This window comes from Carcharodon carcharias, chromosome 11 (genome assembly GCF_017639515.1).
Source record: "Carcharodon carcharias isolate sCarCar2 chromosome 11, sCarCar2.pri, whole genome shotgun sequence".
Lineage (NCBI taxonomy): Eukaryota > Metazoa > Chordata > Chondrichthyes > Lamniformes > Lamnidae > Carcharodon > Carcharodon carcharias.
This window is the reverse complement of record NC_054477.1, coordinates 45,930,679-45,953,967: the sequence shown is the minus strand read 5'-3', so window position 1 is coordinate 45,953,967 and position 23,289 is coordinate 45,930,679. Positions and strand designations below refer to the sequence as shown.

At 46.3% G+C, this 23,289-nt stretch overlaps 1 protein-coding gene across 1 annotated transcript in view; it reads right to left on the bottom strand.

The window, feature by feature from the left end:
• Window positions 1–23,289, bottom strand: part of LOC121283872 (protocadherin Fat 4) — a 168,146-nt gene that overhangs the window by 107,183 nt on the left and 37,674 nt on the right. Inside the window, exons 6-7 of the mRNA XM_041198674.1 lie at window positions 12,288–12,468; window positions 25–275 (exon numbers count right to left, since the gene is read on the bottom strand). Coding sequence (XP_041054608.1) covers window positions 25–275; window positions 12,288–12,468 — 432 coding nt within the window. The remainder of the gene's footprint in view (window positions 1–24; window positions 276–12,287; window positions 12,469–23,289) is intronic.

Below are 23,289 nucleotides of genomic sequence, written 5' to 3'. Positions count from 1 at the left end.
TGTAGATTGACTTCAGGAACTTACCTTCATTTAGAATTGCGGGGACATTGGCGACATATGGGTCATTCAGGAATTGAGGTGGCTCATCATTTACATCCTCTATTATGACGAACACTGAGGTTGAACTGGACAATGGCTTTATGTAATTTCTGTCGGTAGCTAGAATAATCAGTGTATAACTTGCCTGGACTTCTCTGTCCAAATCAGAAGTAGTGACAATTCGCCCACTGATGGGTTCAATAGAGAATGGAGACTCTCCACTTTCCATTGAGTAACTAGAAAAGAAATGAGTACAATCTGAACAAATGAGCTGTAACATTTACAATTTAAAATAGCTTTTCTGTTCTCTTAAAGTGTTCAGTAGAAGTTACACTTTCATACAAATTTATATCCTGTAGGTAACCACCTGGATTTTCTACTGCGGATGATTCCCACTGATATTATTGGGGGGGGGCGGGGGTGGGGCGGGTTCTGAGAACGGCAGGACTGATTTCAAGTCTGTCATACAGTCAGTGGTCCAAAGGAATTTGGAATTGCTGCAGGCATTGTAACTGTCTCTGATTTAGAACCTGATCATTGGTGGATAAGGAATGGATTTAAAGGGCCAGGCATCCTTGATTTGTTTTAAGTGCAGGAATCTTTATGATTCCTAGCCACATACAGGGAAGCAAGGCTAATGGGGAAAAGACCCCCTGCTTTGCAGATTCCAATCTGCTACTTAAGGAGATTAGGGAGAGGAGGGAGAACATTTTTGAACTGACAAAAGAAACTAAGAGAGATGGTCACTAGCAGAGGGTAATCAGGGCAATGAGTGCCAAACGAATTACCCATAAGCGTTAACTCAGTGCTAGGCTAAAGATTAATGACCCCAAGAAGAAAACAACAAACTTAAAACAGCTTTAGGGATTCTAAAACCATTCCAATCTAGAAGCGGGTGATTTAAATTCATTTCTGCCTTTTATCTAGAGCCTAGATAGTCTAGACATCAGGGTTTATGTAGGTCAAGGTATGACTACATGTAATTGAAGCAGGTGAGATGGAAAATCTGATGTAAGATATCATCATGCCATTAAATATCAAATTTGCCTTTAGCTGCCACAGGTGCTTCACTAGCCAATGGAAAATGATGTTGGAAAACAGGCTGAGTAAAAAATTGGATGGAGCTCTGGCAGAGTAGAATTCCTGCTCACTTTCCATGTCTGCTCTCTGGATTTACATTGGCCGAGCCCCCGCCATCCAAAGAGTTGGCGGGGAACACATCCCCGCCGACTCCGACAGCCCTGATGTCATTATATGCTCTAATGAGTGTTGATTGGCATAAGGTGGGACTTCCGCCTCTCACTCAGGAGGAAGTGCTGCCTTGGAGAGCTGCCAGCTAACCTGATTGGCTGGCAGCTCTCCAGTCCCTCCAGCTGGAAGAGGCACTGCACGGAGCTCCCTGAGACTGAGTGAAACTGGTGTGTCAGGGCAAAAAAAGAATTACCTGGAAAAACACAGCAGGTCTGGCAGCATCGGCAGAGAAGAAAAGAGTTGACGTTTCGAGTCCTCTGCAGTTCTGTCGAAGGGTCATGAGGCCTCGAAACGTCAACTCTTTTCTTCTCCGCCGATGCTGCCAGACCTGCTGAGTTTTTCCAGGTAATTCTGTTTTTGTTTTGGATTTCCAGCATCCGCAGTTTTTTGTTTTTATCTCTGGTGTGTCAGGGGTCCAGGTAGGGAAAGCCTGGGGGTTCACGAAGGGGGAGATTGGGGTCTGGGGGATAGGCCGGGTAGGAGGAAGGTCCGGAGGTCACCAGGCCTTAGGGGAAGATGCCCTCAATCAAAAGGGGACAGTAATTGGCCACTTAAGGGTCTCATTTGGGGCAAGGGCAGGCTTCATGTCCGAGGCCCTGCCCACCCTAGCATAACATTACTGTGAAGTCAGGGAACTCGGAGGGAATTACATCCATGCAATTTTATGCTCCCCCCACACACCCCCACCACCCCAATGCTACAGAATCCACTGGGAGAGGGAGCGTAAAATCCTGGCCATTATTAAAATTTGCGGTTGGGAATAGAAAGCTTGGGTTAGCTGTAGGATTACAGAGCATTATACAAAAGATATCAAAGCAACAATAGCACAGTTTATATGCATGGAGAACACATAGTTTGGTTTCACAGTAAAGACACAATGGGCAGAATTTTCCGGTTCTGCCAGCGGTAGATGTCGTGGCTGGTGGGAGTAGAAGATTCAGAGAGAAGTGAAAGATCGATTCCCGCCAGTGGGAAATCAGTTCAGAATTTCCCCCTCATCACTTTCATGGCAGCTGATGGCAGGTCGGGTTTTCTGCTGATCCATGTCGGGAACGCAATTTGCATGCATTACCATGTCATGAAAACTCATTAAAAATGCAACTTGCTGGAATCATGTTCCCTCCCACCCCACCCCACCACCGCCCCAGACTTGTGTAGCACCAGCAGAAAATTAGACCAGTCTAAATCATGTTCGGATATAAGTGGCCTGCAGCTGTCCACCCTCACTTTGCTTATGACTTCGAGGTGAAGGCAACATTCGAAGCCTTCGTGCAACACTGCTGCTCCAATTTCTCAGCAATGGCAGTGTGACGCCACACTGGTTGGGGTGTAGGGTTGGTCTGCTGACGGTGGGTACCTCCTTACTCCGGGAAGACAATACTTAGTGTGTGGTCCGGGTCTCAGACAGGGCTGCACCCTGAAGCAGAGACCAGCATTGCGACCAGGGTGGTGGGGGAAGGATGACAGAGATGAGGGTCAATGAGGTACAGTGGGGTTGGAAGGGGTGGGGGAACGATGGTGGAGGGTGAAGGATGCCGGAGACATGGGGGACAATGGGGTATGGTGGAGTTGTTGGGGGCTTCGGGGGACGATGGCAGGCAGAGGGGAGACCGAGGCTGGGGGAGCTGGAGTCTGACATGGAAGACTAGAACACAGACACAGGAGGTGTTGGATGGGAATTGAAATGTATAAATGGGAGGAGAGGAGGCGAAATCCAGAATATAAGGCGGGGTGGGGGTGGCGTTGTGTTAGTGTGGCACTAGAGGGATGGGTTGCAGATGGACTCTTGGATAGGAGGGGAAGGGGAGCTGTGTTGTCATCAGTCAGATTAAAGGCAGTCCTGGCCTTTCTGGGCAATGCAACAGGGCTATTCATTGCTTGCACATTCCCGCTCCAGGGAGGGGGAATGCCTGTGTGCTCAACTGAGACAAGGCATAGCTTGGTGTGCAGGGTGTGGTCATGGTCTTAGTCAGTGGCATTGGGCTTGTCTGGCTCGGTACTGGCTACAGGTGGGATGGTCATGGTTAATGGAGGCATCTGCAGCCTGTTAATAGGTAATAAAGAGGGAGGTACTCGAAGCTCTCTGGGGAATGGGGGGGTGCGGTTGGTGGAAGAGGGTTCTTCTCTGCATGTGACTGTGCACACAGCTCAAGTTGGGGAGGGGTGAGGTCCACATGGAGCATGGGGACATCAACAGTGATGGATTCTGGGGGGAGGGCTGGAATGTCCACAACAATAACAATGGGATCCAGGGTTACTGGGGGAAGCTGGAGAATCACCGAAGGGAGCTCTACCTGCACATTGCGGAGTTCCAGGAAGATTGGAGGGACCTGAACATTGAGGGGGAGGGTCGAAGCTGATCTCAAAATAAAAATGCAGCATCACCACCTTGAAACCCCAAAGTTATTGTGCAGTTTAAAATTGAAATTGGAAAAGAATCTGCACAATAGTGTTCTGAGACAATGCGGGAGGGCTAAGGGGCCCTTTCAGGGGGCTTAGAGTCACAGCACTGAAATAGAGTCAGAGCTGAGAGAAAAAGGCAAGACTTCCTTGAGAAGATGCAATTGAAGCCACTGCCTTTTGGTGTGCTTTAACAAGAGGCTTCACAATACAGCCCCTCCATCTGAGCTTTAACAGAGAGGTATGTGAGGATGGAAAATGCAGACAACTGTTAAGGAAGCAGCTGCTGGATCTCTGCCACATCATCAATGAAAGCCTCTAATGTGCTTTCGTCAATTGGTGTGGATAACAGGCCAAAGGGCATCCAGTCATTGCTAAAGTACAAGTTGAGTTTAATCAGTAAACCAGATCAGAGATTGCCGGAGAGCCTTTGGTAAGGTGGCACTTTTCAGGAATGTGTCAAAACCTCTTCCAGCCTCTGTGGGATTGAGATGTCAGGTATCAGGGTTGGTGTCTTGGTCACCTAGATCTGTGAGTGTGTGCCTCAGCTACAAGGCTGTATCAGTGAAAAGCTAATAATGCAGATGCAGCTCTAGGGCACGGCAGTGGCTTTCTGTTTGTGAATGGGAGGTTGACTATATTTACCCAGTATTCATTAATTTGTTGATTCTATCAGTCCACAGGGAGAAGGAGGATTGAATAATGGAGCCTGTGCTCAATGCTGCCTTCTTGGTGGCAGTGATCCAACTGAGGAGGAGAGGAAGGGCCCGGCACCACCTAGCACAGATTCAAGAGGAGGCCCAGCCTGAGGTCCATTGTCCAGGGAAGTCCAGCAACACTCAGAGGGTGAGAAGGTTAGACCACAGAGGCGACTCGCATGAACAAGGGTCGACTGAAGAAGACTTTCCTATATGGAGATCAGCGAATGACAGTGCTGTGCATGTCTGCACTTGTCAAGAGATGTGGTGGATCGTATCTGCCACATTCTGCAGGAGGATCTAACACCCCGTGGACTGGGAGGACACCCCTTGCCCATGGCCCTGAAGGTCACTGCTGCGCTCAATTATTTTGCCTGTGTTCCGGGTATCCACAGGGGACCTATGTAGCACCTCACAGTCCTCAAAATATAAATGGATCAGGGAGGTGACAGATGCCCTCTACAGTAAGGCTCGTCATTATGTAAAGTTCACACTCGATGAAACTAGCCAGGCTGCTAGATTTCTGGGGCTTGCAGCTCTCTCAGGCTTCCCTAGAGTTCAGGGTGCAATCGTATGCACACGTGTGGCCTTGAGATCTCGATGGCAGCAGCCCCTGATGTTCATTAACAGGAAAGGGTTCCACTCCCTGAGTGTTTAACTGGTGTGTGATATTCAGAAGCACATCGTGCACGTTTGTGCCAGGTACCCTGGGAGTTCCCATGACTCCTACATCCTGAGTCACTCTCAGGTGCCTCACATATTCGAAGGGCCTCAGTGATTACAGGGCTGGCTGCTTGGGTATAAGGGGGACTTGCTCAAGCGATGGCTCATGACACCAATTGTCCTCTGAGAGCCTCAGAGGAGAGTTCCAAGGCGGCACATAGCTCGACATGATTCACCATCAAGTGGACCATTGGCATCCTGACCATGCGCTTCTGATGTTTGGATCGCTCAGATGGGACTCTGCAATACTCTCCACAGAGGGTGCACAGACCACGCATCATCATGGTCTGTTACTCCCTTCACAACCTGGTGCTTCAACAGGGGAATCCCTTGTCAGAGGGAGACATGGAGGAGGCTGAGAGCTCCTCAGATGATGAAGAGCAGGGAGGACAGGAATCTGAATTGGGAGATGAGGGTCAGCTTCCACATGAGGATGCCATCGAATGAGCACAACGTGGAAGATGTGCCCGTGCCACACTGATAGCCACATGATTCCAGGACGGGTAAGGTACAGGCAATGGGACACGGCCACATTCCTCCTGTCCCTTAGTGCCATGCCAGTGCACTGAAAAGCCTTTACAACCAGTGACATCAAGAGCAAGTTCAGCATTTGAACTTGCCCCTTCAACCCTCATGGTTCACTGGGCCCTAATCTTTGGAAATGTCAGCAGCGAATCCCATATCCGTGCGCTCTAGGAAGTGAAAGTCGGCACAACAGTGCAAACACTGCATCAAAGGACTTGTGGCAGTCATCACCACCTTAATGAGAAACTTTTAGCAGACACTGAGATGCGTGCATGGCTGGAGAGAGCATCATCGCTGCAGGTCTTGTGCTTTGGCACCACCAATGTTGGCAGCCATCTCATTTAGAGAAACAAGTACAGCTAACCCCCCCAAGGCTACTGAGAATGCCTAACTCCATGTTGTTTTGTAAGAAGTAGAGGATATTAACACATTTTACAAACACTTCCAGTAAAGAGTTTGACACATTTCCATGACAACACAAGGATTGAGTAACTATCATGACTAAGCTACACATCACATGAATGTGAGGCTCAGAAAGGGAGGTGATCACTGAGTGGGAGCATGGCTCATCCTCGCATGAAGAGGACATGTAGATACATATGCCTGACACTTTCAAATGATGAGGTCATTGTCATGAACAACAAATGTATTTACAAAGGTGAATGACATATACGGTGACTAAACATCTGTGATCCAGGAGTTATGTCAAAGTTTCTTAATTTTTCTAACCCTACTGCTAAGCCTAGGTGCATCCCTGACATCCACAGAAGAGGTGGAGGTAGCCTGCTGACTGCTACACCCTGCTGTCTTTGATGACTTTGGCGTGCGTCCTCTCAAGGCCTGAGAACTGGAGGCCTCCAGCCTGCTTTGGGTCTCCCGTTGTGCTCACATGTTGGAGCCATGGCACTGGTCAGGATGCAGGCAGACTCCCCCATCCTTCACTCTAATCTGTTGACGGCGTCTCACAATTCTACCTGATTTTTTGCTGCTAGTAGTTGCATCTCAAGCATGTTAGAGATAGCTGCTTGCATCTGACTCGGACTCAGAGGATGCTTGTTCTCCAGTAGTCCTCCGAGTGCCAGGGACCTGGGCTGTCATTGCCTTCGACTGCTATGGAGATATGTCTGTGAGGTATTTTCTAGAATATGTCCTGAGCTTAATCTAGAACCATGAACTGTGTGCTGGTGGAGGGTGCAGGTGAAAGCAGTGATGTGTCTTCTTTCAATAGCTCTTCAGCTTCCTCCTCTGAGGTGGGCTGGGGGCTGAGGCTTATGTTGTCTCTGAGGTCTGTCTGGACCTGTTGGTGCCTGTAAGAGAGAGAAGGTAGATTTAGTCCATGAACAGGCTGAATACAACACTGCATGTCACTCACTGTGAACGTCAGGATGTGACCAACTCAAGGAGGGCTCATCCATACTGGCTTGCTGGGAGAGGCTGATCTCGCCTTCACCACAGGAGTGATCTCTGTCCTCCCCTGCCAACTCAGTGGCATCCTCCTTGAATTTGGAGTGCTACTGGATGTTGGCCGTCCCTCCTCCAGTCTGGGATCTCTCCCTCTTGTGGGCAAGCTTGGCCTGCAGGAAGATAAATGTGATGAGAGTGGCTGGAGCAGGCATTGGGAAGCATGCAGGCCTACTCTGTGTGCTGAGCCCTCCCCAGTATGGGTTGAAGGTGGGGTTTGTGCAGCGTAATAGATGAGATGCTAGTGATGTTAAAGTGTCCGTGAGACAGTCAGTGCTAATGTCTCCTCTGCTAATATTGTGCGAGATCCCTGAGCAGTGTAACCAACCCTTTGAGTGCATGATGCCATTATGAGAGTGTGAGATTGGAGTGAGCTGAAGGTTGACTTACCCTGTTTGAGCAGATGAAATCATTTCACCTCTTCCTGCACTCAATGGCGTTTCTCAGGCCGGTGCCTGATGAGCTGGCCTTCCTTGCAATTGCTCCCAGGCCGGTGAGGTGAGGCTGGTGGGCCTCCTGGAGCCATCCCTCGGGTAGAGGAGATCCAGGTGCTGGCAGACTCCACTGAGGAGGGCCTCAAGGGAGCCATTGCTGAACCCTGGAGCAGCTTTTTTCTTGGGTGTAACCATATGAAGAAGTTTCCTGCACACAGCTGGGCTGGAGAAAGTGAATGTGTGTGTTCAGGTGGCATTTAAATATGGCACCCTAACCTTCAACCCCATTAAGCAGGAGGGACAAATCACTGCCTGCCCCACCATATGATTTGGAGAGCTACTCGCCGATGCATAATTAATTAGCTTCCAAGCTTGAAATCGGGCGTGAGTTCCCGCCAAAACACTTAGTCTCCAAAATGGCAAATTCACCCAATGTGTGATGTTTTCATATAACATAAGTAATGAAACCATAATTTTACCTAAGAAAATAATGATACATTTAACTACATGAATTAATAGATGTTTTCTTAATATGAATAAGCAGTAGTCAACAAAAAGCAGGTGCCTGTAAGCAGAAGGTTGAACAGTTGAATCAGTTGATTGAATCTAAAAGGATTAAAGGCTAAGTGAATGTGGTTGAGGGAGTGTGTGTACATGTGTGTGCGCACTTTAGAAATGAACAAAGAGACCAGTTCCAAAGCACATCTTTTGTTGGCTTGAACAAAACAACATTGAAAAATGTGCTAAGCAACCAACTGAAAGGAAATAATGCTGAGATGTGGAGTATGATAAGAGTTCAATTGGACTAAAATTATAGAAATAAATTTATTGAAACAGCTTCCTTAATATCAAAATCTATTGGATTCTTATCAATACTAAGTGCACTATTAAGCTTAGTCAAAGTCTGATATTTAAGTGACTACATAAAACTACATAGAATGTACAGCACAGAAACCATTCAGCCCAGCTGGTCCATATACCAGTGTTTATGCTCCAACATGTTTCTTTGCACCCTTCTTGATCTCACCCTCTCAGCTTTATCTTCTATTCCTTTCTTCTTTATGGGCAGAATTTTGGCCTTGTCAGGCGGGCTTGGTGGGGGCAAGCGGAGCGGCTGTGAATCGGACCGCCACCCATGATTGGGCCACTACTGCCATTTCACACACTGGCTGGCCAATTAATTGGGGGGGAAGAGGGCAAGCGTGGAAGTTTGCACTTGCGCGCAGGTGCAAGAAGTAAAAGCTCCCTGAGGCACAGAGCTGCTTCAGGGAGTTGACGCTTTTTGAACATGAAAGATAAAAGGCAGAATTTTACAAGTCTGTGAGCGGGGGGTGGGGCCAGCTCGCTGATGCGTAAAATGATGTGCGGTGACGTCAGGGGGAACTCCTGACGTCACTGTGCCTGATTTAAATTTTCAGGAAGGCGGAGGCGCAGCAAAATCAGCTGCTTGCCCGCCGACCTGTCAGTGGCCAACTGAGCCCATTGACAGGATCAATTAAGTAATTAAAGGATCTGCCCATCCAACCTTAAGGTTGGCGAGCAGGCCAGGAGCCCCGGCGGGCATGAGAAAAAACATGAAACCTCATCCACAGGGATGAGGTTTCATGTAGGCTTTAAAAAATTTTAATAAAGATTTTGTAAAAATTATGGACATGTGCCAACTCATGTTCACATGAGGGGCCATGTAAGGGAAATTTTATTTTTCTATTTTTGTCTTTTTTACATGTGCAGCCGATCTCCCTCAGGGAGATGAATGCGCTCTTGCGTGCGCATACGTGAAAGAGCGTACTCTCGATTTTGGGATCCCCCCCTGCCTGCACAAGGAGCGCATAGCACTTCCGTGCGGACATCACGCTGGGTGGGCCTTAACTGGCCGGCCCACATAAAATGGCGCTGCACCTCCAATTGGGGGCGCCGATCGGAAGTGTGCCCAAACGCGTCCACCCATCAACTTCCCCCCCAGTGGGGGGAAAATTCAGCCCAAATAATTTAAGAATGTTACTAACAGGTCCCCTCATGTGATTCTGTTGAGCAGGGACATGTTACAAATTAGTTTGAAAATTTTTCATTTTTTAAAAAAAGCACTGATCGAAGCCTCAACCAGCCCGTGGATGAGGTTTCACAAAAAATCCAAAGGCCATTTGGCCTTTTGGCCTGCTCACCAACTGGAAGGTTGGATAGGCAGCGAAAAATTTCATTTAATTAGATCTTTAATGGCCTTAACAGGCCTGTTAATTGTCGGCGGGCACGTTGCTGACTCCCACAGGCACCCGCTGACCGAAATATCGTGCCACTGCGCGATGATGTTGGGGCACTTGCCCAACATCATCGTGCGTCATTTTATGCTCATTCAGTTCAGGCGCATGCCTGCCCAACGAGCGCAATTTTCTGTCCCATGCATTTAGAATGCGAGTTGTTTCTCAACTAGGAAGTGTTTACAGATAGTATTCCTCAGGTGCTCAGCTTTCCAAAGGAGCCCAGGGGCTATGAAGTGGAACCACAGACTGCATTTTATGGTGGGGGTGTGGGGGGCAGATGGCCCACCCCCCAACATCCCCGTCAACCCTGGAAGGAAAGTTGGCTGGATGCCAGTCGCTCCATGCCAGCTCGCCCCACAGCCATAAGAAACAACGGGTAGGCTAGATTGGTGGAGAGTGGGCTTCCACCCCTCACTGGAGGAGGTCCCGCCCTTGGAAGCTGCCAGCCAATCAGATCCAGCAGTTCCAGCAGCATCAAGAGCTCATTGACGGCCACTGCCAGGACTGCAAGCAGGCCCAAGAAGAAGGCCCAATGGATACTGGAGTGAGCTATGTCTGGCGTATTGGGTGGGGAGTGTTTGGCCAGCTTAGGGAGGGGGGGATGGGAGCAGTAGGGTGGGGGTGGTGGGTTTTGGAGAGCAGGTGGGTAGGAAGAAAGTGGGGTACTATCTTAGCGGGGCTTCCCCCTGATATGTAAAGGGCACCTCCTATACATAGTATCTACCCACTTCCTACATGCCCTTTAAAAAACATTTTTATAAAAATGGCCTGCCTACTCCCACCTGACGTGTTAACAAACTCAATTGACCTTCAATTATTTATCTACATATGACGGGTTGGCTGCTGATATTGGTGCCCACCCACCTACCATGTTCTGGGGGTGAGCTCAAGGGTGAGAGCGAAGGTGGTGGGCTGGGCACCCATCCTATTTTACATGACCCCCCCCCCACCCCCCCCACCCCCAACCCCCATCAAAAACACACCCCGCAGGGGCACATAAAATACAGCCTCATATGTTAAGCTTGATGAAAATTCCAAAATGTCTCCTCTAACAGATTCGTCAGTGAGATATGTAGGTGATTCCATGTAGTTTTATATTTTGGACAGATGCAGATGGGGTCAGGACACATCCCTTGTTTAAATATAAAACTAATGATGTGTTTCGATAATTTTAAGGTGGTACAATGCTTCTTATGTTAATTGTTGAGATGAAACCCAGGACAGGATTTTGCCTATGGGCTAGAATTATTCCCTTGTCGGGCAGGCTCAGCGGGAGTGGGCATCGATGGTTGGGAAGCCGCCCGTGATTGGCTCTGCACTGTGATTTCACACAGGCGCACCAATTAAGGCCCAACCTGCATGAATCATGAGCGGCAGCGTGAGCGCTGCCTGTGTGGGCGGGGGGGGGAGGAGGGGGAGCCGGGCCTAGTGTGCAGTTCGCTTATGCGCGAGAAAGAGCACTTCAGTCTCCCTGAGGCACAGAGCTGACACAGGGAGATTGAAACGTTTTTTTAAAAAAATTAATAAGGATAGTAAGAATTTAATAAAACATGGGACATGTTTTTATTTCAAAAATATTAGTTTTTATTTAATGTTTAGGAAACTACATCCCGCAAGTGGATGAGGTTTCCTAAAAAATGTAAAGGCTGCTTGGCTTTTTTGCTCGTCAATTGTAAGGCTGGATGGGCAGCGTAAATTTGAATTTAATTAGATTGTTAATGGCCTTAATAGGCCTTCTAATTATTGGTGGGTGCGCAGCCAACTCCGGCACACACCCGCCGAATGAAATATCGCGAGACTGTGCAATAATGCCGGGACGCACGCCTGACATCATCATGCATCATTTAAACTAGGGCATGTTGGGCGTGCGGGTACATGCCCAGCATAATATTCTACTCATGGGCTCTGAAAACCTGAAGTCAGGGTCAAACAGGGGAAACAGTAACCTGGCAGTGATCTTCCCCATGTTGACCATTAAGTGGCCAGAGGGTGGCTTGCTGTCTAATTACAGACGGAGGGCGGCTGGAGGGTCAATAGGAGGCCCTCCAACACTGCAGAACCAAAAGCTTGCCTTTCCAGGTGAGAGAGAGAGCCTCAATGGAGGCCAATTAGAAAATTCTGGGCTGCCAGTAACAACAGACCTTAACTGGCTTTCAACTATTATTAAGTGGGTACCCTTCACTTGTGGGCAGGCAGCCCTGCTGTCTCCAATCCAGGATGGAGCAAGCAAACCATCAGTCCAGCTGACAGCATGGACTTCCGGGCCCTCCTGCCTTTGTGCTCACCCCCATCGGAGGGGTAAAATCCTGCTGCCAGCCTCTAACAAGCAGAAAGCATTCAAGATTTTTTAATTATTGAAGTTAATATTGACACATGAACAAATGGATGGAAAGATGAATGGAAGGTAACATAATGTGAACAGTTTAGATTTTAACAAACAGAAAATATTTCTCAGGTGGATCTGTGTGTCAGTTAGCAAATCTGTGATGGCATCGTACCTGATTTGTCCATTCTCTCCAGCATCTGGATCAACAGCATGGATTGTTAAAAGTGTTAGTCCAATGGGGGAAGCTTCACTGACTGTTACAGTGTACTGACTTTGTTCAAAGGCAGGACTGTTATCGTTGAGGTCATCAACAATGATTTTAATTGTTCCAGAGCCAGTAAGTGGTGGAACACCTAGAAAATTCAAAAATATGGATCAAGAATACAATATATTACCCCATTACTGATAATAAACATATTAACGTATAGAAATAATTAGCAAATACAATTGCCATTTTTGAATTTTTAAAGAATTGTTCTCAGAATTAATTGTCTTGATTTGGTCCTCTTCTCAAACTGCTGATGGAATTTCAGCATTCTGAGCCAACGATGTTGAAGGAACAATGATATATGTCCAAGTCAAGATGGTATGTGACTTGGAAGGGAAATTGGAGATTACTATGTTCTCTTAACATTGTGCCTTTCATCCTATTTGGTGTTAGGGATCAGAGAGGAGGAAGCTGATCTTGAAGTAAACTAGGTGAGTTGGGGCAGTGCCTCTTGCCGAAGGTATCTACTGTAGCCACAATGTACTAAGGGAGGGATGGATATTGGGTCCGATGGAAATCATACCACTGAACCAAACAGCTCTGACTTGGATCAGTGAGATCTGGAATTGAGATGTTCCCATGGACCCTGAGCAGAATGTCAGTGAGCAATTTACTGGTGAGCAGGTCTCATTTGATTGCTTTATTAACGACACCTTCCATCACTTTGCTGATGATTAAGAGAAAGTTGATAAGGTGATATTATGCCAGGTTAGAGACCACTATTAGATGCTGCATTTAAGTAGATGTGTTTAAACTCTGGTGATTCATCATAGGGTTCTGTAGTGAAAAGTTAAGTTGACCATTACCTTGATCAGCATTGCTCAATTGTTGAGATGCATTAGAGTACTTTTCTCTTTGAAAAAAATGCCATAATGCATTCAAAACTGTACAAAAATGTGCTGGGAAACTCTCCTGTAAGGTTCAGGATTTCTGATTTTAATGTCTAGAGATTTACAGCTTTGAAAAAAATTGCCCTGATGTTGAAAGCTAAAAAAGACTAACCATTTGTTCAACTCCCTTGATTGACAGGCTATCTGATTTGAAATTGAAAAAACATTACCTGTAGCTTATGGAAAAAAGATCACCTGGTTTTCAGTTTCAATGAAGTCCATTGTTTACATTTGATTGCTGGAGTTATTATGAATGCTTGGCTGAGGCTCAAAAGCTCCAGAACCACTTACTTAAGCAGGGGCTGTGTCCACTATTTGATTGACAGTTTTAAGGAGCTATTCAAGGATTATCTGTTTTGATGTGGCAAGCGAATAAGTGTTTGTTTTTAGAACTTGGGATGTAAATCTTTTTGAGTGGCTTTTATGAATGAGAGTTTTTTCAATCTGAGTTGTGTTTAATTGACAGCTCTATTAGATTGTTGGTTTATTTTTTAATACACACTTCAAAGACATGGCACCTGAGGTCTGCCCATAGGTCTGCTTTGGAAGACATATGGGGCCATTGAGCGGCTATGGAGGATGCACAGGGAGTATCAGAAAGAATGGGGGTTATGGGGAACATAGAGGGGGCATGGGGATGTATGAGCAGGCATGGAGAGGTCATGGGGGTTGGGCGGGAGGGTGAATGGTGAAGTATAGAGGGCTTACAGGGCATATAGAGGGTATACAGGGAGCTGGACTGATGTCCCTGAGAACCGAGGTGGGCCTTCTAACCAGCCTGCCTCCATACCCACATTCCTTAAGCACTGCATCATGGTTTGTAAAACTCGACTCCTCCCCACCCTTGTCTCTCAGAGACAAAAATGCCAATCTTGACTTCTGAAACACACGCCTGGGTCGACAAAATGGGCCATTGTTCTTTTGAAGCTGAGACAAATAAAAGAGCATTTAATTAAGTCGCCATTAGTTATTTAGTACAGTTTCAAAATCCTGGAATTCTCCACCTAACAGCACTGCTGGGACCACCATCAGCAGCATAAGTATTACAGTGCGGCAAGGAGAAGGCCCAGCATCATCTTTTTAATGGAGATAAAGGTGAACAATAAATGTGACATTGTCGGTATCATCTACCAACTGAGATAAAAAAAACTTTAAATCTCAAAGTAAACCATGAAAAGTCAAAATGATAAATGACAAGCTTGAACTATTTAACCAGTGCTTAAAGTCATGGTAAAGAAACAAGTTGCTCCAAACCTAAAACTCACAACTTTCTAGGATGGCGTGTTATGGCACAGCCGATGGTAAATGCTGAGTTGTTCAAATCCCAGAGGGAAACGTGAGACAACTGCCACAACTATTTTTCAATTTGTATGTTTCAAGATGCAGGCTTTGAATTCAGTAATAAGACCACCAAGTATTATAGGTTTTTACAAAACTAGATTGAACATTTATTAATATGAGAAATGATTTTAAGGACATACATATGTCTACAAATTAAAACTATAATAACTTCTAAATCCCCTAATTAATTTAACTCCTAGTTACACCTCCGTTAAGACAACAGTTAAGACATATAGATTTCAAAAGACCCAGGCAAAGAAACATGATACCCTGAACAAGCAATTCAAAGTGAGTTTCCTTAACTTCAGTTCTTTGTAGGCAGCGGTATGAGGTGTAAATGCTGAAGGCTTTTCACATCTTTTAGATTTTAAAATGCCTATCCTTGCACGCAGCCTTCACTCTTTTATACATATTTCCCCTTTGAATGCAAATTTCCATTGTTTCACTATGGGCAGAATTTTGTCCTTGGCCACGGTGCTCACCGGGGGTGTCGGGAAGCCAGCCACTGCCCCCGATCGGCACCACACCGCGATTTCACGATAACTGGCCAATTTAGGCCCACCCAGCATGAAACGCGAGTGGCCGCACTGGGCGCTGCCTGTGCGGGGTGGGGAGGAGTGCGAATGGGCTGAGCATGAACACATGAGCAGTGACATGTAAATAATGAAAAAATTAAAGATTTTACTTTATTTTTATTTGCTTTTGGAAACCTCATCCCATCTGCCCGCCGACCGAACTATTGCGCGACCGCGCTTTGAAGTCCGCACACTCAGCCGACATCACCTCGCGCCATTTCATGCTTGAGTGGGTGGGTTGTGCGCTCGCCCACAGAGCAAAAATTTCTGCCTCATGCCTTTGGACTTTATCTTTCTAATAATAAAAATCTCTCATAGCACTAATTTTATCAGTAACTTTGGGAAAAATAAACACACTGGCCAGAATTTTACATTCAGCATGTGGGGGCGGGCCTGACAAGCTGGAACGTAAAATGATGCGTGATGACGTCTAGCATGTGTCCCGATGTCATTGCACCATCTTGCTGTGTGCCTGCCGATAATTGAAAGGCCTATTAAGGCCATTAACTAGGTAATTAACCATAACTTTACCCTGCCCATCCAACCCTACAGCTGGCGGGCAGGAGAAAAGGCCAAGCTGCTTTTACATTTTTTGGGAGACCTCATCCACGAGCGGGATGAGGTTTCCTAAAGCTGATACGAATTAAATAAAAAGTGTCTTTGAAAAATAAAAACATGTCCCATCTGATGTGACACAGTCAGGGAGCCTCAGGGAGATTGAAGTGCTCTTTCGCGTGCATGGACCCGACTCTTCCTCCTCTCCCTGCCCGTACAGATAGTGCTCAGCGCTGCTGCTCACAATCCACAATCTAGTTTGGTTTACTTAAAAATGAAAATGTTCACTTTACCTCTTACATCTACCTACTAAACATTTCAAACCTAGCTTACCTCCTGACACATCAAAGCCATTCGGACCAGCTGTCTTTAATCCAATTAAGTCACACATACACACACGCACACACACACATGTATATAGAAACAGATACCACTATTTTACAATGAATTCCAATAACATTATTTTCTCTTCCTGTCAGGGGGTCACCATATCGTGGACTTTCACCAACAGACTGTGCCCAGCCTCTTCCATTTTTGTCTGTAAATAATTTAATTTTTAGTGTTTACATTTCCAAAAGAAATTCCCATCTACTGATTCTACCTTCTCGCAAGTTCATTTTGTTTCATACTCTGTCTATAGATTTATATTGATAAGAACAAGCATTGTGAATACAGTTTGAACCTATGACAATGAGAACTTCTGGCATTTGGTTTTGTATTCCTTTAAACTGCCAAATCCTTTTAACATTTTAGTCAGTCTATCATTTTATCAAAGACAGTCTAAAGAGCCACAGAATTTTAAATAATAACCTAATTCTTTTTCTCAGCTGTTCTCCCTTTAGTAGAGGGAGTGTATTCCACATAATTCACCTCGCTTCTTCAGATGTTCACAAATGCTTTGCTTTCGCCCAAGGTTTCGCTCAAAGCAGTATTACATTGTTCATTATGGTAATGTCATTGGTCACAATGGTAATCATCCCCATGATGGGTGGGAGGATGTCAGGGGAAATTAAACCCTAAAAAAAAGGAAACATAAACTCAATCCACTACATATGCGACTCCCATTATTCTTGCATCAGGGAGAAGTGAGGCTTGCGAGTGCCCTGTCTTGGAAAAGTGGGATACTTCATGACCATATCAAAATCAGGCTAACACCGTGCAACAGGGAGCTTTATTTCAATGTGACTGCTGCCACCTGAGCCTGAACATGTCGTTCGTCAGGCGGTCACGATTGGCAGGCCCGGGAACAGATGGGAAACAGGCCCCCAACCGCGATTTCACACTGGCTGGCCAATTAATGGCTAGCCAGCACGACACACGCCCTGAGAAAGACTCAGCACTGCCGGGGTGGGGGCGGGAAGAGAACGGGCGCTGACATCACCACCGGTGTTGGTGAACGCTTCCAGTGAGCTCTCTGAAGGCAGACAGCTGCCTCAGAGGGCTACAGACCTCCATAGAATAAAAGAAACACAAAAATGCTGCAAAATATGTCTATGCAGTACAATCAAGCACCTGATAGCATACCTCATAAAAAAAATCCCCAGATATCTCTTTTTATATTATTTCCTCACAGAGATTTCATCCCGCCCCGGATCGAGGTTTGAGCAAAAATGTAAAGGCAGCTTGGCCGATTGGCCCGTCCGCCACCTGTCAAAGTGGACGAGCCATGAAAAATTGCTTTCAAGTGCCTCCTTAATGGGCTTAATTGCCTGCTTAATTATTGGTGGACACGCTTCCAACTGTCGCACATGCCCACCGAGCGAGATATCGTGCGAGTGCACGATGACATTGGGATGCCCACCTGACGCCATCTCACCTTATTCCACGGCTGGACAGGTTAGGTTCACACCTGCCCATGGGACTTAAAATTCTGGCCCTGAGTTTCACAGGGTTCAGGAACAGGGAGGTGGAAGATGCAAGCTTCTGAGAGATAGTGATTTTTATAACACTTCTCATCGGTCTGGAGGAGCAAGAATGCTCCCTCCAGTTTCTCAAGCCAGCCTTTTGTCTCCCTTCTTGACAGAAATCTTTGTATCCTCACTGGCTACGTGTGAGGTCCCAGAGGACTGGAGAATGGCCAATGTTGTTCCATTGTTTAAAAAGGGTAGCCGGGATAACCCAGGAAATTACAGGCCGGTGAGCCTTACTTCAGTGGTAGGGAAATTATTGGAGAAGATTCTTCGTGACAGGATTTACTACCATTTGGAAGCAAATGGGTGAATTAGTGAGAGGCAGAATGGTTTTGTGAAGGGGAGGTCGTGTCTCACTAACTTGATCGAGTTTTTCGAGGAAGTGACAAAGATGATCGACGATGGAAGGGCAATGGATGTTATATACATGGATTTCAGTAAGGCCTTTGACAAGATCCCTCATGGCAGACTGGTACAGAAGGTAAAGTTGCACAGGGTCAGAGGTGAGCTGGCAAGATGGATACTGAATTGGTTTGATCATAGAAGACAGAGGGTAGCAGTGGAAGTGTGCTTTTCTGAATGGAGAGCTGTGACTTGTGGAGTTCCGCAGGGATCAGTGCTGGGACCTTTGCTGTTTGTAGTATACAAAAATGATTTGGAGGAAAATGTAACAGGGCTAATTAGTAAGTTTGCAGATGACACTAAGGTTGGAAGAGTTGAAGATAGTGAAGAGGATTGTCAAAGGGTACAACGGGATATAGATCGGTTGGGGACTTGGGTGGAGAAATGGCAGATGGAGTTTAATCCGGACAAATGCAAGGTAATGCATTTTGGAAGGTCTAATACAGGCAGGAATTATACAGTAAATGGCAGAACCCTTAAGTGCATTGACAGGCAGAGGGATCTGGGTGTACAGGTCCACAGTTCACTGAAAGTGGCAACGTAGGTGGATAAGGTAGTCAGGAAGGCATATGGCATGCTTGCCTTCATTGGCAGGGGTATTGAGTATAAAAGCTGGGAAGTCATGCTGCAGCTGTACAGAACCTTGGTTAGGCCACACTTGGAATATTGCATGCAATTCTGGTCGCTACATTATCAGAAGGATATGGAGGCGTTGGAGAGCGTGCAGAGGAGGTTTACCAGGATGCTGCCTGGTCTGGAGGTTATTAGCTATGAGGAGAGGTTGGAGAAACTTGGATTGTTCTCACTAGAGTGACGGAGATTGAGGGGCAACCTGATAAAAGTTTACAAAATTATGAGTGGCATGGACAGAGTAGATAGTCAGAAGCTTTTTCCCAGGATGGAAGAGTCAATTACTAGGGGACATAGATTTAAGGTGAGAGGAGAAAACTATAGAGGAGATGTGCGGGGCAAGTTTTTTATGCAGAGGGTAGTGAGTGTCTGGAATTCGTTGCCAGAGGAGGTGGTGGAAGCAGGTACAATAGTGGTGTTTAAGAGGCAGCTTGACAAATACATGAATAGGATGGGAATAGAGGGATACGGACACCGGAAGTGCAAAATGTTTTAGTTGACGGGCAATATGATCGGCGCAGGCTTGGAGGGCCGAAGGGCCTGTTCCTGTGCTATGCTTTTCTTTGTTCTTTGTTCTTTGTTCTGCCAATTGTGGCCACTCTTTGGCCAATATCGCTATCACTGACCTCTCCCTCGAATCTAATCTGAAGTCTAGTCCCTTCCCAATTACTGGGGACTGTCCCTGACAGAAACCTCCTGCCACTTGTCAACCAATCAGCACTCTCTTCTCAGGCAAAATAAATTGTTGCTTCCTTTACATTTGGTATTCTTGCGAATTCTGTCCTGATGAGTTCAAGACAAAAAGCTTCAACAGCATTCTCCTTTTTCAGCAAAGTAGAAATTGTTGATCAATAATTATTCTGAAATCTCTTCATGAGTGTTGTCAGGAGGTTTATCAAGCAATTTTGACACCAAGCAACATATGGAGATTTTAAGGCAGATGACCAAAAGCTTGGTCAAAGAGGTAAATTTAAGGAGCCTCTTAAAAAGAAGTGGGTTTCGGGAAGAATTCCAGGGTCTGGATTTTACAGGGTGGTTATTGATCACAACCCCCCATTAGGCCACGAACCAACCAACTTTTAAAAAAGGCCGTCCCACAGCAATAACATGCAGCGGGCAGCCTAAACAACCAGAGAGTGGGATCTTAGTAGGATTTTCAGGAAGTCCTGCCTTCAAGAGCCGTGGGCCATTTGATTAGTCAACAGCTCTAGCAGTCCCAACAGCACCAGATTTCAGTAGTGGGTGCTGCTGAGACTACAAGCAATCCCATGATGAAGACAGCAATGGATACTGGACTCATGTAAGTCTGGGACTTTTGGGCTGGGAGTGATCGACCACCCTAGGGAGGTGGCGAGGGCAAAGGGAGGTTGTGGTTAGGAGGCCAGGTGGGGAACTGAAAAGTGTGGGGGTATCTTCTGGGTGGGTGAGGGGGGCTACCTGTAATGTGTATAGGGCACACCCCACAAAGGATGTACCAAGCTCCTTCCCACTTTTTCACCTCCGATGGTGAAAAAGTGGACCCCCCTTCTCGCCCACCTGCCCACACTAACTGCATTATGGTGTGGACAGCGTAACATTTGGGGCAATTGGCTTAATTGTTAACAAGTTTAATGGCCTGTTAGTGATCTTTTAAAAAATGGCAGGTGAGTTGTCGATTTCGACACCATACATGAAATCAGTGTGCTGCCATCAGATTCATGACCTGATGTCCTCATGCTGGATTTTACTCATGCACGGGACAGCAGCAGTTCCGGTTTCCACATGTAAAATCCCGACCCAGAACTTAGGACAGAGGGTAGCTGTAGGCAAGACTACAAATGGTGAAGTGATTAAAATAGTGGATGCACAAAAGTCCAGAACAGGAGGAATGCCTATATCTCAGAGGGTTGCAAGGCTGGAGGAGATTACAGAGATAGAAAGAAGTGCAACCATGGAAGGATTTGAACACAAGGATAAAAACTTTGAAATCGAGATATTGCTCAACCAGGAGCCAATGCAGTTCAGCGAGTACTGCGGTGGTGGATGACTTGGTGTTGGTAAGAATATGGGCAGCAGAGTTTTGAATGACCTCAAATTTACAAAGGGTAGAATGTGGAAGGTCAGCCAGAATTGGAATAGTCAAATCTAGAGGCAGAAAAGACATGGGCGAAGACTTCAGCAGCAGATGAGCCAAGCAGGGTTGGATTGGGTGCTGTTTCTGAGCTGGAAGTAGGTGGTCTTAGTGATGGCACAGATATATGGTTGGAAGCTCATCTCAGTATCAAATACACACCAGCGTGCAGATAGTGTGGTTTAGAGAGTTGCCAGGGAGAGTCTTGGAGCTGATGGCTGGAGAACAGATTTTGTGGCAGGGACTGAAAGCAAAGGCTTTGGTCTTCCCAATATTTAGCTGGAGGAAATTTCTGCTCATCCAGTACTGAGTGTCATACAAGCAGTGTGACAATTTAGAGACAGTGGAAATGTTGAGAGAGGTGGCAGTAAGGTAGAACAGGGTGCTGTCAGTGTACATGTGGAAACTGGCATTGTATTTTTTGTTAATGTTGCTGACGGTCAGCATGTAGATAAAAAATAGGGAGGGCCAAAGATAGATCCTTGGGGAGCTTCAGAGTTAATGGTGCATCTGTTTGATGTGGGCATGTTGTGTATCTGGCACAGTTTGGTGTGAAAATTGTCTTGTGGGGTCCTGCTTCATTTGCATTGGAATGAGTGTTTGTTTGCATTAATGAGCCTTGTGCACAGCGTGCGTGAAGACTCAAAACACTCAGATTGCTTCCAGGTCGCATTTGCCTGCACAAGTGTGCATACAGAAAGGGAGCAGAACATTCTAACTGTTGTTTCTCAGGACCACATAACTGTGGATTACCTCTGCTACAATCCCCATCGTGAAATTAGACAGGACCTGAGAACAGGTGCAAGATTGCAACGTGGGATGACCCTGTGCCCATTGTGAGAACGGGCAGCACTGGAAAGCCTTGGTGCAGGAAGTGAAGGGGAGAAAAGATGCCATCTATCCACAGGGAGACAAGAAGAGTCACAGACAAATTTGCTGTGGTCAGTGTCAGGCGTCTCGCCCAATAACCTGAATGCAGCACCGCAAAATGTTCAATGATCTCACATGAAGCAGTGGAAGCAGCATGCTATAGACAGAGCTAACCCACAGCCAAAGAATCAGAACAAAGCTCTGCCACATGCAGTTGTGAATGGTGGTGGATCATTAAGCAACCAAAGGAAAGAGGCTCCAAAACTCCCCAACTTCAATATGACAGAGCCCAGCACATGAGTGCATAAGTCAAGGCCAAAGTGTTTGCAGCCATCTTCAGCCAGAAGTGCTGAGTGGATGATCCATTTAAAAAAAAAATCTTTTCACAGGATGTGGGTGTTCGTTGGCCAGCATTTGTTGCCCATCCCTAATTGTCCTTGAGAAGGTGGTGGTGAGCTGCCTTCTTGAACTGCCTCCTATTGAGGTCCCCAGCATTACAGATGCCAGTCTTCAGCCAATTCAATTCACTTTGTGTGATATCAAGATAAGGTTGAGCACACAGGAGGTATTAAAGGCTTTGGCCCTGATAATATCCTTGCTGTGGTGCTGAAGACTTGTACTCTAGAACTGGTGGCACCCATAGCCAAGATGATCCAATACAGCTACAACACTGGTATTAATCTGACAAAGTGGAAGATTGACTAGGCATGTCCTGTCCACAAAAAAACAATCCATTCGAGTTAATTATTGCCTATCAGCTTATGCTTAATCATATGCAAAATGAAGGAATGGATCAGTGCTATCAAGTAGCATTTACTCACAATTAACATGCTCACAATGCTCAGTTTGGGTTCTGCCAGAATATCTTGGCTCCAGGTCTCATTACAGCCTTGGTCCAAATAAGGATATAGGAGCTGAATTCCAGAGATGAGACGAGAGGGATTGCCTTTGATATCAAGGCTGCATTTGACCAAGTGTGGCATCAAGGAACCCCAGCAACATAATAAGGGGAGGAAATCTCCTCTTGTTGGAGTCATACCTTGCAAATGGAAGATTATTGTGGTTGTTAAATGCCAATCAACTCAGCCCCAGGACATCACTGCAGGAGTTCCTCAGGGTAGTGTCCTAGGCCCAACCATCTTCAGCTGTTATATCAATGACCTTCCCTCCATCATAAAGTCAGAAGTGGGGATGTTTGCTGATGATTGCACAGTGCTCGGTATCATTTGCATATCCTCAGATAACGAAGCAGTCCATGCCCACATGCAGCAAGAACTGGACAATATTCAGGCTTGGGCGATAAGTGTGGCAAGTATCCTTTGTACTGGTCAAGTGCCAGGTAATGACCATGTCCAATAAGCACAAGTCTAACCACCTCCTTTGACAGTGAATAACATCATAGCTGAAACTACGCCATCAACATCCTGGAGTCACCATTATCCAGAAACTGAATTAGACCAGCCACATAAATACAGTGACTGCAATAGCAAGTCAGTAGCTCAGAATACTGCACTTCCTGGCTCCCCAGAGCTCTCTACCACCTACAAGGCACAAGTCAGGAATGTGATGGAATACTCTCTACTTGTCTGTTTGAGTGCAGCTCCAACAACTGTCAAGAAGCTC